The sequence below is a fragment of the Plectropomus leopardus genome, chromosome 11 (assembly GCF_026936395.1).
Source record: "Plectropomus leopardus strain MGB_pleo_1.0 chromosome 11, ASM2693639v1, whole genome shotgun sequence".
Lineage (NCBI taxonomy): Eukaryota > Metazoa > Chordata > Actinopteri > Perciformes > Serranidae > Plectropomus > Plectropomus leopardus.
Window position 1 is genome coordinate 31,993,325 of NC_142186.1, and position 16,707 is coordinate 32,010,031.

The 16,707-nt window shown below is 42.3% G+C and overlaps 1 protein-coding gene across 11 annotated transcripts in view; it reads right to left on the bottom strand.

The window, feature by feature from the left end:
* Positions 1-16,707, bottom strand: part of satb1b (SATB homeobox 1b) — a 76,139-nt gene that overhangs the window by 29,066 nt on the left and 30,366 nt on the right. For 5 of the 11 annotated variants that reach the window (XM_042489903.2, XM_042489899.2, XM_042489907.2 and 2 more), the window contains 4 exons: positions 12,745-12,856; positions 11,629-11,706; positions 6,431-6,942; positions 2,484-2,696 (listed from right to left, as the gene is read on the bottom strand). In XM_042489903.2, the coding sequence (XP_042345837.1) occupies positions 2,484-2,696; positions 6,431-6,942; positions 11,629-11,706; positions 12,745-12,856 (915 nt within the window). The remainder of the gene's footprint in view (positions 1-2,483; positions 2,697-6,430; positions 6,943-11,628; positions 11,707-12,744; positions 12,857-16,707) is intronic. The other 6 variants (XM_042489901.2, XM_088084634.1, XM_088084635.1 and 3 more) reach the window with 3 other exon arrangements.

The window sequence follows — 16,707 nt, forward strand, 5'->3', positions numbered from 1 at the left end:
TATTAAGCCAAACAAAACATTCTTGTGCAGAAGTCCACGGTCTAACTCTGAGCCTCTGTCCTGCGCTGACACAGCTTTTGACTGTAAAGATGAGCTGTGAACTGCAAAGTGGCCCTGCTTAAGTTCGGCACTGCTGCTTCAGAAAGCACCTCTTTCTTTTTGCAAAGACAGCAACTGGCACCACGCTGAGCAGCTTGGAGATGGGTGGGCCTGTGCTTCTTTCTCTCTTTCCTCCTCACCTAAATAAAAGCCAAATCTTCACCAGGGACAGGACAGAGAGGGCCTTTGTCCGCCCCGCTCACCTCCCAGACGCAGCTGACCGCGCTTCAAATGGACTCAAATGGGCTTAAGTGGTAGAAAGTTGCCACATACCTTTCAAATGAGGGACGCTGATTTGCGGTGAGGGTGGAAAGTTGTGCTGCAGCGATTTTGAAACAGGGCTGACTAAACGATGTTTGATCTTTCACGGAGCTTGTCATCACTGAGTGAGCTTTATTTTGAAAACGGGAGGGCTGTTAATGCCGCCTAATGCATGATAAAAGGTCAAAATTAGCACAAAAAATTATCCATCATTTGTGCACCATTCTCACCTGTGTGGTGAGGGCGGGGATGATGTAGAGCCCATTTACATGCGGAGAGAATGTAAAGTATGTTCTCTGGTGTGCACGTTGACAGAGCGAATGGGCTGTGATTTATTCCACGTGTTTGCAGACAGGTAGCAGCCTGATACAATGAAGGGGAATGTGAGGTGTGTTTGAAAACAATGTGCAAGGGTGGTGCTTGTATCTGTGCCTGCCGTCGTCACACATGTAAACAGAGAGCGCTTAATGAGTGCAGTGCATGAGAGTGTCTGTGTCTGGAAATCTGCACACACCCTTTTTAAACTGTAATAGACGGGATCAGTAACACTTTGTTTAACCTCTTGCAGCGCAGATGAAGGCTGGCAGATGTCAGGAGGTTTGTAACGCGTGTCTGGATTAAGTCCAGGACACCAGCACAAAGACAGACAGTAAATTCCTGCTTCTGAAAAAACACTAACCGGCTCTCACACCTGCATACCTGATTTCAACCCTGCCTGCATGTAAACACTTTTACAAAATGTAAAAATGTCTTGAACTGGCCAGCTACACAGTTCACAGGACAACATCTATGCACACACGTGTTCCCTACATGAAGAATAAATGCAGTCTTTGTCATGTCCCTTTTTGTTGCATATTTTCTGCACCAAGGCTGCACTTTTGCTCCATCTCCAACATAAAACTTGTAATATTTTCTCTCTTTTTAACCATTGAAACTTCTTTTTTGACTTGGTGCAGAAAGTCTTAGTTATAGTCTCTCTCTATAGTCTCTAGTTATACAAACATCTTCCTGAATCACAGCTGCTATGACAGCAGTAATCACATCAACCCCGAGTGGGCGGAGCCAACAACATTTTTCACTGTGAATGTTAGCTAGCTGGCAAAACTTGAACTGCATGCGACGGCCCAGTTGGATAACAAAGGTGTGCATTCGAGGATTTTTTCTCCCCAGACTTTTTAGTTTCTCTTCGTAGCTAGATAGAGCATCCCATCACAGCTGATGTGCTTCCCTTTAGAAATATGACTATACATCTGGGCTACATGGAGACTGAGAAAACTGTGATTGTTTTTTTTTGGGTTGCTTTTCCACATGCCCACCACTGATTGCGTTTGTTGATAATAAGGAATAAATGCTGGTCTTTTCAGTGATGAAACAAATTATTGGGTAATCTAGAAAAGCATTTCCATCTTTTCTCCCCTAGAAAGCATAAAAAGTCTGTAAATGTGATTATTTTAGGTCAGGCGTCTTCCAGGGACCCCTTATCACATATATTGTATAAAAATGAATTGGAGTTGAGATAATTCTTTGCATATTTTTGGGTCTCCTCTCATTTGTGTTTGTCTTTTGCTGCTCCTTTTCCCTTTAACTTTAAATTAGGGTCAAACGATACTGGTTTTTCAGGGCTGACCGATAACCAATATTTTGAATTGATAGGCATTTTTAATCAAAATTAAAAAAAATCTGTTGAAATTTAGAATTTGGAATATAACAAAATCCCACAAAAACTCTGTTAAAATGCCTTTAGCAATTTTTTAAATCCAGAGGGAGATACACATGCAGCAGAGCCAAAGCAGAGCCACCTTTTCATTAACTGATTCTATTGGAAATCATTAAAATAAAACGCCAATACAGATAATCAGCAAAATGCAAAATATTGGCCCTGATTATAGGCCAGGCTGATAATCTGTCGACTCCTACTTTAAATCCTAATGCCACTGTGAAAAAACATCTTTGCACATTAAGGCTTACTCCAATTTGTTTAATATTTTTTTGGCAGCTGTGCCTCTCAGAAATGTTTGTAAAACTCCAGTCTACTAATTAGGTCATATTGAGCAACATTCAAGAATTATCTTGCAGAGACACGACAGGACAACAAGCACAGGGAAGAATAAAATCTCTGGTACCTGTACAGGTCGGTTAGGTGGAGTGCTGATGAGTGGAGCGGCGCCCATCGCCGAGGCTGCTGTGAGACTGCGCTCCCTCTCCTCCTGATAGATGCGGTCGCGCTCGGCCTCCGGCAGCTGCAGGAAGTTCTGCATGGCACGCAGGTTGACCAGCAGCGACTGAGATGCTGTTTTGGGGTCTTCCTCTTTGCGTAGAATCTCAGACAGCAAGCCCTGCGTGGGAGTAGAGTGGGAGGAGAAAGAAAGAAACCAAAGATAAAGAAAGATGGAGAGGAGGTGGTAGAGCAGCAGAAGGAGAGGAAAAAAAAAGACCAGAGCTCCCAGAGTGGGAAGCAGTTGGGTTGGGGGGTCAGGATGGAAGCAGGAAGGAGAATAATCACATTAGAGGATTCTTAAAATTAGACAGTTAAGAAAAGGCATGGGTGTAAATGGAGACTCTAATGACAACGGAGATGTGACACTCTTAAACCCATTTTAACTGTAAACTAATACCACCTTTTAGGGACTCTATTGAGAGTTTTTACTGCGTACTGCTGTTTCTGTGGAAGCAGGTAGGGTCACAGGCTTTTCCTGTGTATCTACTTTTATTTTCTGCGTCTCCTGGTTACAACTGCACCTCCACTCTCCTCACACTCAGCAGGCATTCTCTATCTGTCATCATTATTGTTCAGTCCCGCCAGGATCAGACAAAGCAGAAGTTTTCATTTTAAAATTTCCAAAAGTCCTTGAACACATCAAGTGTTATTTTACATGCCTTTCACTTATTGTGACAAAATTACATGACTTTTCAGGGTATATTTACTTTTCCAAACTTTTCCAGGCCTGGAAATTACTTTTCTTGGTTTTTCATGATTGTACAAACCCTGATTTAGCAGTTGTTTTTTGTAATTGTTGTGGCCTGAAATGCCCAAATTCACAGCAAGTTTTTTTTTTTAAAATTGTGGTGCATGTTGCAACATCATTGGACATTTTTCGATCATGATAAGAATTTTATTTTTTTCCAAAACATTTTTTCATCATGTTAGGATGATTTTCAGGGCCTCGCATGTTTTCATAATGGTGCTGCTCACCAACATCAAAATGGCTTGACTCAGCCATTAAACCCATAAATTGGGTAACGTTAGCCGTGTGATGCTAACAGTTATCCCTGTAACAGTGTGTTACTGTGTCCCGGGCGCAGCAGTAGTCTCATGATAAACACAAAGAGAGAGACAGAGAGCGGGGCAAGGAGGGGCTGAGCAGATCGATGAGTAAAGTTGCAGTGATTGGACAAATTGTAAGGTCGCGCAGAATTCACGGAGATTGGCTGAATTTGCATTAATTGATGCCAGCGCAACATCATGAAATCCTGGAGGGACTGATTGTTGTAAAATCATGTTGTCAAAGTAAACATATCATCATTACTCTCTACAGAACTTTTGACTTAAATTAAAACAAATAATTTGATTCTGTCAGTTCGCAGCTCTTCATCTATGTTCATTCTTGGATGACAAAACCACATCACTGAAAGTTAAAAGTGTCCTCTGAACCCAAAACACTTGGCTGTGTGTAATTTTCCAGATCTTGGACATATTCTAAGAGCTGTGTGTTGCTTCAGATAAGAGCCGCAGCTCCCCGCCTGAAAAGTCTTGTACGGCGGGCAATCAGTGTATCCTCTGTTTACTTTTCAATAGCGCTCAATTCCATCATTATGAGATGGCGATGACTCCATTATCAGAGACGTGTGATTGGGCCTTTTCATCAGCTCTTGGCCACACACTGTGCAAACCATCGCTCTGCTTCTCTCACCATCAATAGGTGTGATTTGGTAATAAAACAAGGTGATGGGGAAAACATGCTTTGATTTATTTTTATTTTTTTCAGAGCACACAAGTCCTCTGGGGAAATGAGCAGAGCTGCAAACATGTGCTCGGCGTCGTTTGTCTGACTGTTAAAATGTATATGTGTATGTGTCATGTTTAAAGAGACAAGTCTGTGGTATCCAGACATGTATGAACAGACATGAAAGCTGACTCAGAGTGACAACTTTATGGGCATTTAATGTACACAAGTATTCAGGGGATGGATTAGAGGCATATCTAATTTATGTTTGTTCTGTGTGTATGTGTGTCTGCGTGCTTATCATTCTTCGCCATCACACTTTCTGTCTCTCTTTGGTCAATCAGTTTCCTCTCCCTCCTCCGTCTCCTCTGATCCACCTCCTGCATCGACAGCAGCCCCTTCATGTCACTACTCAACACCCCACCACCCCCCTCCATCTTCTTTTATTAACACAGACTCGCAGAAAAACACACGCCTAATAAATAATCCTCAAAAGGCAAACTCTCCAACGGCACATTGGGCTAATTCCTCATATCAGCCACAGATAAGACTCTGTTTGTGTGGGAGCTTGCATAAAAACACCACTGTGTGACTCCAGCATAACACACACGCACACACATTTATTTTGGGGGTTGCTGTACGTTCTAATTCTAATAGATCCTTATCAGTTTCATTTTTTTTTCCTTCTTTCATACACAGCAACTTCAAAGCAAATGGAGTTGTAATGAGGTTTGCTGTCACCTCCTTCAACCTCCCCACCCTCCTCTAATACAGACAGTATGTCTTAAGACATTATCGCTTCCTTCTCTGTGTGTGTGTGTGTGTGTTTTTGTGTGTGTGTAAGGCCCCTGACTATGAAGTGAAACCACATATTTTGGCAGGGAGAGAACACACGCCATGACCGAGCCCGGGTCTCTCACATGGCAGGCTGCCAGCTGTCTTGAAGTACAGTAGAGGTGCTGGATTATTGGAGTGAGAATTATGAATGAGATACGAACTGTGGAAATGAATTCAAATGCCAGCCGTTTTTTTTTAGTGTTTCTTTGTAAAAAGGTCCAATGAAATTGTTTTATGACTTCCTGAGACAAGTTGTCGGTGCGGCATCTTTGACAGTGAGGGACACACTTTGAGTGTTTTGTGTAGTTTGATTTCAAAAGTGGGAGTGTTGAAACATTTAAGGTGAAATTTTTTGGATCTACTCCCTGTAACTTTAGTGGTACCACATGATGTTTTTAAATATGCTGTTTGTACTCCCAGTGCTTTATTACCATGTGGAAATCTGAGTCAGACCAGGGCATAAAATTAAACAGGAATTTAATTTTACAAAAAAAAATTTAATTATATCTTCAATGAACCTTAAATGATGAAGCAAATACAAGATGCTATCATAGACTGTTGGATGTAACCACCATAGCGCCAACCATTGGTTTGTGTGCTTCCATTTTGAAGCCTTGAGTTTTGGCTGTTGCCATCTTGGGTTTTGGGAGCCAGAAGTGACTTACGGCAGACAAGATTCATACTGTGTTGACGCCTCGCTGAAAGCCTGTCACTCAAAGCAGCCACGCCATTAATTATACAGGCTATAATAAAATGTTAACGAGTGAGTTATTCAAGAATTCACCCCATGTACAGTTGTCACAAAGACGGAAATTAACAATAGAGACCAAAACGGTCGTTGTTTGGATAAAAATTCAACCCCTGTAGAATTGTCATGAATGTTGAAATTAGCGATAGTGTCCAAAACCTTTTTTTTGTTGTACCAGGTTGTAAACGTGTTTTTGTCTGCGGTAAAGTTGGGCACTTTAACACAGGGGCCTCTGTGGGGATTTGAGTCACTCTTGTAGCCAGCCTTAAGTGGCCATTAGAGGAACTGCAGATTTCGGAGTAATTGTTAAATGGCAATACTAATGTACATAAAATAATACCTGATCGTTATGTCTCACATGGCACACCAATTTTTTAAATAAATTTGACTGATATCAAAGTCTATGACAAACATCGGTTCCGCTAACATGAATAACATTATATATTGTTAATATTATTAAAGCATAGCCCTAACAGCATTATTATTTTTGTTGTTTTTAAGTTAGAGGTGTCACTCCAGCCCGTCTGTCTCCCCCTCTCACCTGGGTTCTGTTGAAGGCCACACGCGCGAAGACGGCCTGCGAGATGCCGGCCCGCTTCAGCTCGTCCCTCACCCACTGGTAAATCTCGACAGACACCTCCGTGTTCGACGCCACCTGCGGCTCCATGGGCTTGCTGTGGGAGTTGCGGTTGACAGGGGGGTGGTTGAGGTACTGCTGCGACAGGGACTGCTGCGCCAGCAGCCGGTTTACTGCGTACTGCTGGTTGAGGATCTGTGCCATCACGAGCTGCTGGTTGACCAGCTGGGGACTGATGGGCGTGGACACCAGGCCCGGGTGGTGCAGACCGGGGAGCTGGGGCTGTCGGCCGCCGGTCTGACCGCCGTGTGGCGGCGGAGCGTGGGGCAGCGGGGGCACCGGTGAGGAGGGGGTCTGCTCTGCTGTGCTGCCGGGAATGGGCTGCTGCTGCTGGGAGAAGCCCAGGTGGTTGTGGTTGTGGTTGTGGCTGTGATTAGAGCCGGGTGGAGAGAGGTCGGACAGGCCATCCATCTCTGCTGCAGGAAAAGGCGAAAGTGGAGGACAGAAGAGACAAAGACAGAAAAGCAAGTCTTTGTTTTAAAATCTAACACAAAATTCAGAGAGAAAACACAAAAGTGGAGAAGGAGGAAGAGATGAAAAACCTTAACTAGAAGTGCTGGAGAATCCAATGAAAGTTGAACTTTAATCTCAAACTTATGAACATCAGTTTAACCCCTTGAAACCTGGAGCAACACCTTTCTTGTGCTGATTTCAGATGCCTTTCACAAGCATTTTCATCTTTAAACCCAGAGCAAGTTGGTGTCTTCTTAAAAAAAATGTCCAAAAAGGCAATGAAAAATTTAGTAAGAAATGTTCAAGAAATTGTAAGAAATTAGATTTAGAAAATAAATAAATGCCTGGAGAAAAAGGAAAAAGGCAAAGGAAAAATGATCACTATTACATATTTTAATTACGTGAAACATTTTTAAACACTTTTCCAGGTAATGGCCTTGTTTTTTAAAGTAACTCTCAGGCAATTTTTTTGTACTTTTAAATAATCTCGTGCTAATTTCGTGTTAATTTCTTTCCATGTTTTTGAAAAAAATCAAGCCAATTTGCTCAGGTTTCGAAAAGGTTAATGTCACCATAGGCACAGTCTCTGATAAGAACAAATTCATCAGATCTGCTCATACTTTAGCCTCCAGTTAATCTTAGCCTCTAACATTACCGTTTCATTTCATGACCAATGGAAGGAGAATACTTTTTTTGCAGCCAGTAGATATTCATGTCTACAAACCACCAACAAAAATAAACAGGAGATAGTGTTTTTCCCCTAACCAGTACCCTTCACAGGCCTCTTTCCTGATTGGATATGACACAGCTGATCCCATAACGACTAGTTAAAAAAAAAAAAAAAAAAAGGAAACACAAATATAAGAGCTTCATTGTGTTTGACCTGTGTCTCTCACAACCCATGCCTTCGAAATTAAGTTCAGAACGTCTGTGGCCTCATCACGTGGGGAAAAAGAGACAGTGGATTGTGTGTATGTGTAGGTGCAGTATTAATGTGTGTGTGTGTGTGTGTGTGTGTGTGTGTGTGTGTGTGTGTGTGTGTGTGTGTCCAAAAACACTGTAGCTATGCTGATGAATCTCTCTTTACATCCTTAATTCCAAAATAAGTAACACAAGCTAGCCAATATGGTGTAAACATAGATGAACGCAGACAGAAGGAGCACATTGGAGGATACTTGACTTGAACTGTCTGGCAGATTAAAAAAAAAAAACATTCCATGTGCCGTCATTTAATGGCGTTTTGGAGATTTTTGCGGCATCTCCAGCTTTGGGAATCTTTAAGTCCATAATGGCTGCTAGGGAATATTTTAAGACAGGTTTAAATGATGTGCTTAGAGGATGAAAACAATGATTTAACATTCAAAGTACTACCCACAGTGAAGTGAATGAGCATTTGGAGCCGCTGAATGTTTTCAGGTTTCCGCCTCTCTTTAAGGAATCCACATACGCTGAGGCTTTCTGCGTGCACGATGCCGAGTGAGTGAGTGAGGGGGCAGCATTTAAGAATTTATACGGATGGCAACATTAACACCTTAGAAGTGTGCTGCGGCCTCCACATCCCACAGAAAAGCGTCGTATGAGATTGTGAAAAGCGTAAATTGCTGTTATGGGGAAGAGAGGAGGGAAGGGAGGGGGGCGAGTCTTCAACAAGCTGAATTTTTCAGCAGATGAAAGATTAAGTGCATGGATGTTTTCCAAAAATACCCACAATAATCGTGTGTTTGAGCTGCCTGTTTCTTAACTGTCAGCAAGCACAAAACACCCGGCCAAGACGGGTCTATTGAGCGTTTGTCGAAAACAAATGATGTGGGGGAAAAAAAAACAAAACAAAAAAAAAAATCTTGGTAATAATCACATCTCTTCCCATAATCCCTGGCATTCCCTGGCTCTGATGGTATGGCGTGTCTATTCACTCATATGTGAATGTGTGTGTGTGTATTTATGTGTGTGTGTGTGTGTGTGTGCATATGCTCGCTCACACAGACTGCTGGGGGGCATGCTCACAACACACAAACACACAGGCACACGGAGGCATTTCCATGCAAATTGAAAAGAGAAGGGGTGACAGAAGAGCATGGCAGGCCCTGGGAGAAAAAGGCTGCCACAGAAGCGGGAGTCCTCGTGTGGAATCCTGCCACAAAAGAGCCCCGGATTAAACACACAATGGGAATGGGATGTGGGCTGAGGGAGGGAGGGAGTGTGTGTGAGAGAGAGAGAGAGAGAGACAGGGAACGAGAAAGAGAGACGCACAAAGTGACCCAACTCTCTCTTCTGCGTTGGCTTCCCTGCACTAGCGTTGCCACCTCAAAAGAAGAGACGCCACAGTTGCTGGCGGCCGGTAACACCACTTCAGCTGGCAGGGCGGCGGAGCGGCTTGCCAGTACCTGTGACCAGGTACTTATTCCCCTTGACTTCAGGCTCAAACTGCTTGCTAAATGCAGTGCGGTGAAGTAAATGCAGAGTCACATTTGACGCCACTGCCAAAGCACAAAAGGGTGACCGTGCCGCGCTCTCTTCCTGCCTTCACACTTGGCGTTTCACCAGCTCTTTCTCTTCCTGCCATTGGCGGCCACATACAGCAGCCAGCAGCACGTCATGAATACTGAGGTCGGGAACGAGCGATGGGTGGGCACCTGAGGCTTGTGCGCCAAGGTTTTTTTTTTGTGTCTGAGGTTTGGCTAACAAGATACATGGGTGCTGGAGTTTGGGTGAATGTGTGTAAGCACATCTCGAGATTGTTATCGCTGTTTCTGTGTACGTTGGTGGTTTTGTTCTTATCAGGGCTTGATGGCCTCGGAGAGAGCGACACGAAAACACAGAACCAGTTTAGCTGTTTATGCTTCTGTAAAGTCAAAAGGTTTAAGATTTTGATATGTTCTTGTAGAAAAGGGACTTCATGTTGAGATTGTGCCCATGATGCTGGTGTCATTTTAAATTACAGGGTGAGATGAGAAGGGTGAAGGAAGGATTGTTTCCAAATTCAGAATAGGAGTATGAGCTAACAAAGTCTTTTTCATTTTAATGGGGCCTTAAAATGATATTTGGTTTTGGGATTAAGATTAAGATTTTAATTGAGATTCATCTTAGACAAGAAAGGCACTTAACAATAAGTGCTAAGTTTAGGTATTAAGGAAGGAATGTAGCTCCTCACGAGTTAGAAAACCACTGTGTTTGTGTGTGTTTGTGTGTTTATGCCCCAAATCTATCAAAATGTGTTTATAGTCACTTTATGGTGACAAGAACTGGTCCTGATAAATTAAAGCACCACATTTTTGGGTTAAATATATATATATTTTTTAAATCAAGGTTATAGATACAGTCCACAAAATTTTGCAAACTTGTACACTGAAGGGGAAAACAGAGTTTCTGCACATCAAATAAACTTTAAAAAAATCAGAAATAAAGGGTATATTTCACCCTGGACACTGTTCTCCCATGTTTTTTTGTCTAAGCAACTAAAAGGAACAACAATTTTGGAAAAGGTCCAGTTTTGAGCAAGACAGCAGCCAGGTTGCAATGTAAACACTCAGGTCATGTTCCCGCTGTGCTGCGTTATGACCACTAAAAGAGCTTATTTTTGCCACTGACAGACTCAGATTGTTATTTTAAGTGTCTGAAAAAATTATGGAAACAATCTCTTCTGAGAGAGACGTTTTTATTACAGAGTAAAATCCTTTTACAGCCCTAAAAATTACTATCGCCAAACCCACCACAATTCATTTAAATTAACACCAATTTTAACATCGTAAAATACACTTAGTTTGAAGTCAACAGACACAAAAATAAAACTACCAAATAAAACCATCTTGGTTTGTCTTTCCACTGTTTAAACAATCACCAACTCTTGTTTAGTTGGAATAAACCCTGAATTCACACCACTGAGATATACATATGCTGGAGCTATATATATGGATCTATACACATATAAATTAGGATTAATTACATGGCGTTTGGTGTGTTTGGTGATGATGACTTCTGGGCTGTTTTTAGGGTCTCTCTCTGTATGAATCCTTTCCATATTGTTGTCAGACACTTATAATAATAGGCTGAGCCTTTGCGATGGTGATGGCGATATTGTTTCTGGCAAACATAAAGGATAAAACACTTTATCCAAACAGTATTGCCAGTTTACCACTAATCAAAAAGTTGTGAGTCTCCAAGTGACCTGTAGTTCTTGAGGTTGCAAATACCCGTGTGCTAACGTTATAGCATGTTGTCTAACAGCACTGAGTGACGTTAACACTGCCACACTGTCTGGAAACATTCATGGCGTTTAATAAAACATGCCAATCTGTTGCATCAAATGCGTTAATGCTGCAGGGAACTGATATTTTTGGTAAGTTTTATTATAGTCTATAGTAAATGTAATCGTGTCTCCTATGTGAGTTTAATAAAACACACTTTTGGTCATTTACAAGCTGGAGAAAAGAACTATTTCCCTGTCAGCAACTTCACCCTCACCACGCCCCTTAACTATGATTAGACACCGACTGCATCAATAGCTTTGGGTTTTTGGGTTAAAGTTACAGTATGAGGATATGGTTAGTCTCTAAGGAATTAATTTGTGTCAGTGCAATGTCCTCCACAGCAAAGAAAACAACAAAAAAACAAGGGTGTGTTTGTGTGTGTGTGCCCATGTTGCGACATACCTAGTGCATTGGCACGCGGGCTCTCACGGAGGACACACGTCCCCAGGTAGCCCTCCAGCTGGGAGGGTTGGCGCATGCCTGCACAGTCAGATGGCAGGGCACGCACATACATACACACACACAGACACACACACAGAATTGTGAGGAGAGAAACAGAGGGTTAATGCTTCCTACAGTACTTCTCTCCCACTCCAGCTAAGCACAATTATGACATTTACAACACCAGCATCACCCAGGCCATACTAGCAGCTGCGGCAGCCTCGTTTTTTAGCAAAATAAAACCAGATAGAAAACAATTGTGACAGAAAATGTGTAGGAGTATGCAAGAGGATACACAAGTACAGCAGGTCTTAAGTAAATAATGTTCTCAGCATATGTTGCCACTTTAACAGAAGAGAGAGAGAAAAAAAACATCAGATAAGATATGATCACAACACGCTATTTGCATGGAGGCTGTGAAAACATTTTGATATAATATCTCATCTGTCATCACGGCGAGCAGTAGTGCACTGGCAAAGAAAAAAGATTGTTCAACAGATTGTTAAAGCTAATATCTCAACATTACACTGCCTTATGAGCCTCGCAACGGAGCGGTGTTCTGCTTAATCAAAAGACATAAAAATATATCGGTATTCTATCTCCAGCTGGGGCGCTACTAGTATCATATAACCTCATTTCCTGGCGGGTCAAAGGGGATTTTTTTTTGAGATAATATAAAGCATGCGTTGTGGCTGATAAGAAAATCTAATTGAATTTCAGACTAGGCGGTGGCCGGTTGAAGTCATTGCTGCCTTTTGTTCATGGAATACTTAAGCGCTGCACTCACTCACAAACAAACAAAAAATAAAACAGTCGAGGCCTCAATTTTGCATTAGTGTTAGTTAAAGCTACAACAGATGAATCAAAGATAACACTGTGCTCAACTGCAAAACAGTGTCTTGAATTATTAGATAACAAAATAAAAATGTATTTCTGCCTCATGCAACAGCAGGGAGACAAAGAGACGGTTGGTTAGAGAACATATTGTAACGGCGACTGGTGTGTATGTGTGTGAAATGTGTGTGTAAAGAGACAAAAGTGTGAGCGCCATACTTTGCGCCCCTCCGTTTTGCTTACCCATCATATCTTTTGTCTTCTTGAAATGTTTATACCAGCGCCCAAATTCCTGACACTTCGCCGCCGACACATTTGCATAGTAAGTGCTGTTCACAATGGAGGAAATCATACTCTGAAAGAGAGAGATTGATTGAGAGGGAGAGAGAACGAGAGAGAGACTTTAGATTCCCATTGTGGAAAATACAGACATAATATTAAAGCTTGTGAAACATGCAGTAACACTGTAGCTTGTCAAAACAAATAAAAGATAGGGACAGGGTAAAACCCAGCACTAATAAAAAAAAAAAAAAAAAAAAGCCAACTGAAAAGTATCAGACATGCAGAAATTTTTGGATCGCGTCTTCTAAAGGTAAAACAAATTAAATCAAGCAAGGCCTTATCGGTTCTTTTTTATCAAATGCCGTTGAGTTTGTCTTTTTTTCGTTTCAGAGTGGGTAAATCATAAGGTCAACTGAGTTCTGAGTCTGTTGACATCAAGCGCAGACGGCAGCAAAGATATTTACCTTCAAAGGGAAAGAAGATAGCGGCGCATTCAATATCAGCATCTGGGGAGTCGGGCGATGTAAACAGATAAACCTCTTTTATTTTTTAGCTCTTTATTTATACAATCTGTTAAAGACAACAACTTCAAGCAGACTGAGGGCCGCACTGAGCATGTCGTTCTCCGATGCACGTGTGCTGCCATCTCCCCCTTTATAGTCGATTCTTTGCCCTCTCTGCATTCACTTCAACCATCCTCCTTCGCCTCAGAAAAACAAAGAGGCGATATTTTTCTTTCCCTTCCAGTTTCATTAAAATGAATGTTTTAACACCTTGCCGGCCTCCGGGCGAATAGCGAGGTTGGTGCAGAAGAAATTGTTTTTGATTGTTATAAATATTCAAAAGAACCAAACCATCTGTTTTCAAATTACAGGTATGCCATCTTTATCATTTTCTATAATATATGCGCTCGGAGGATGGCGGGGGGAACCTTCTGGCAGAGCAGCATGGAGGCACGAGCACAATGAACAGGGAGAGGATGAGTCTGGTTCTCCAGCTTTCCTGCACAAAAGGAGGGTAAAGGATGGCAGCTGTGCTGTCAGAGAGGTCGATCTGACTCTGAACTCCTGACCTCTCTATTAAAGCTCTACGCAATGACACCACTGCGAGGTCTCACCCAAGTTCAGCCAGGACGAACTGCTTAACTTCATGGCACAAATGTGAGAAAAGTTCTCGAGGATCCTGCCAACAGGAAAAAAAAGTTTCCTTTGTCAAACTGTAGCAGGGAGGGATCTGCTCAAAGGTGAACTAATGCAAAAAATAGTCCACTTTAAAGACTACGTCAACCAGAGCTATTTTAATCATCTGATACCTCCTCCTACAAAGAGTTTTATGTTGCCCGTTTGTGGCCGATAACACATGTAAGAGTTCGTTAAAGAGGAGCTCTTAAAGACAGAGTGCTGCAAAAAGGAGCCTTAAAACTGCATAAAAAGTTAGCTTTCTTGCACTGGTTCCCTAGTCTTGACCTCAATAGATTTTTAGGTCGGTTTGGAGTGAGTGGTGCTAAATGATAGCATTTTAGCACCTCTGGTTTCCTGGTCTTGAAGTGAATGGTTTTTTAAAATAGGTTTTTGGTTAGATGCCTTCAATAGGGTCTGTGGTTAACAAAAGCTTAAGAGGCTTTCACGTTTTGTTCTATGACATAGAACATGTCACTTACACTTCTGAATTTTAAAGCTTTTATGTGTCTTTAAAAGGACAGTTGCTAACAAGTGGCTAAATGACGACTACAGAACTGAACACGGCTTTATGGCCTTGTTATGGTGGCAATGTCAAAATTTTGTGGCTGTAGCGTAGTTCGTTTGTAACGTTGCTGAACAAAATATGGAAGTATTAGGGGTATAAATATGCATCGATTGGATCAATATGTTGACTCAATGATCAACAGGCCAATATTATCAATGCAAAGTGAAAATATCGATACATAGCGTCATTTTGAGATACTTTTTCATTCTGTAATTCCCATGCCACATCTGGGTCACCATTTCCACCCAAGCACGCCTCTTTCCTAAACATTCAATCATTGCTAGTGGGCTAGCACCTGGCAGATAATGGTAAGCAGCTCTGAAAAAAAAAAATACCAAAACATTGATGATATGTACTGGTATTGGTTCATATCCATCGCAGGGTCCTAAACTGAATTGGATCAAAAAAACTGCATTGTTCTCCAAAGAATTTATATATTGTATCATGATGAAAGAAGTGACTTCCACCTCTAGTAAGTTTCATAAACTTTTGTTTGCCACAAACGCTTTATTTCTGCAATAATCCAAAATGCAATGGAAAAATCCCAAAGGCTTCTGGCCGAGTGAACCAGGTTGACTCTAACTTCTGTGTTGGGCTATTAATAAAAAAAAAAAGACTACTCTATAGACTGTGCTAAAAGCCACATCTTGGCGCAATAATGCAAATAAGAGGAGGCAACAGCAATTAAATTTTGAGGAAGAGCTCACTTACATGTATCTGTAATTGACAAGACTGTCACCCAGCTCGTACCGCATCGTGTCAGATGTATTTGCACTTTGTTACATTCACTTAGCAGCTGGGTGTAAATTTGTGCAAACCATGCTGTGGTGCAGCGTGCCGACATGACGAAGAAAAAAACGGAGGGTGAAGAGGTCTGCATTTGGACTTGCATGGTATAACAAAGCAGTCTTTAATAGATCCAGTGAAAAGCCTTCATTCAATGAGAGGCCTGATAGAGTTCAGGTTAGGGTGAGGAAGTCAGAATTGGCCTTTTAATGGGTCATACATTTATGCATGAAGTGGCTCCTTCTTTTGAAATTTATGCAATATTGGCATCGGGAAACAGCAACTGCACCCTTCTATGGTGTTTAAATGATAATTTCTGTTTATTTCTTATGATAAGCATAAGCCTGGAATGGTTTTGTTGTTGATTTACTGACGATTGTGAGAGCAGCAAACCACACAATCCAGTTCAACCTGGTTCTGGTAGTCAACTCCCCAGCCAGAGATCCATGTAAAAAACATTTAAAGTAAGAAGAGTTCTCCTTTAAGTCAGTGGGATAATGAACTCCTCTCCTCCAGCCTGCCATGTTTTATTTACAGTATATCTGGGCTAAAGCGGCTCCAGGCAACAAACAGGAGACCTGCAGAAGACGGTGTGCCTTTCTCTCTCTCTTCCCGTCTTTCTCTCTGTCTCTCTCGCTCCCTCTTTCTCCGCCATCTTTGACACAGATGTTCTAATAAACGCTCCTCATTAATCAGCCCTCTCCCTCAATACATCACTCTACCTCTCACAGGGGGCCCCGCGTGGATGTGTGAACGAAACAATACACACACACACCTATTCTGCCTCTCTCTCCTGCTCTCCCCACTGCTCCGTCACACACACGCGCATACGCACTAAGTGAAATCAAGCAGATAACCAGAGCCTCTGCTGCCACTGTGGTGCCAGCAGGAGGGCTGTGCTAGGGCTTGTCAACAGGTAGCTTGGCTCTGTGTGTGTGTGCGTGCCACTGTGTTTGTGTGTGCATGAGCGTGTGTGTGGGTCCTTTAAGTGATAGCCATCTGCAGCACAGAGAGCTTATCAGCAAGACCAGGAAGTGGCACTGGGCTACTATCGGTCCCCAACATCTACTCCACTCCCCATCATGGGAGACAGGAAGAGAGAGGGGGCATGTGTGTGCGTGTGTGGTGTGTGTGCATGTGTGTGTGTGTCTGTGAGAGAGAGAATAGCGGTGCAGCAGGCAGGTACTGTGGGCACCCAGCTGCCAGCGTTAGAGTGTGGTGCACACACTGGCAAATGCAAACACACACAAAGTACAACCCCTGCAGACACACACACATGGCACAGTTACACAAATGCACACACGCAGATTAACACACATGCACGTACACAATTAAACACACAAATGCACACACACATTCCAACTTAGCCTGATGTCTTGAATCAGCTGGGGA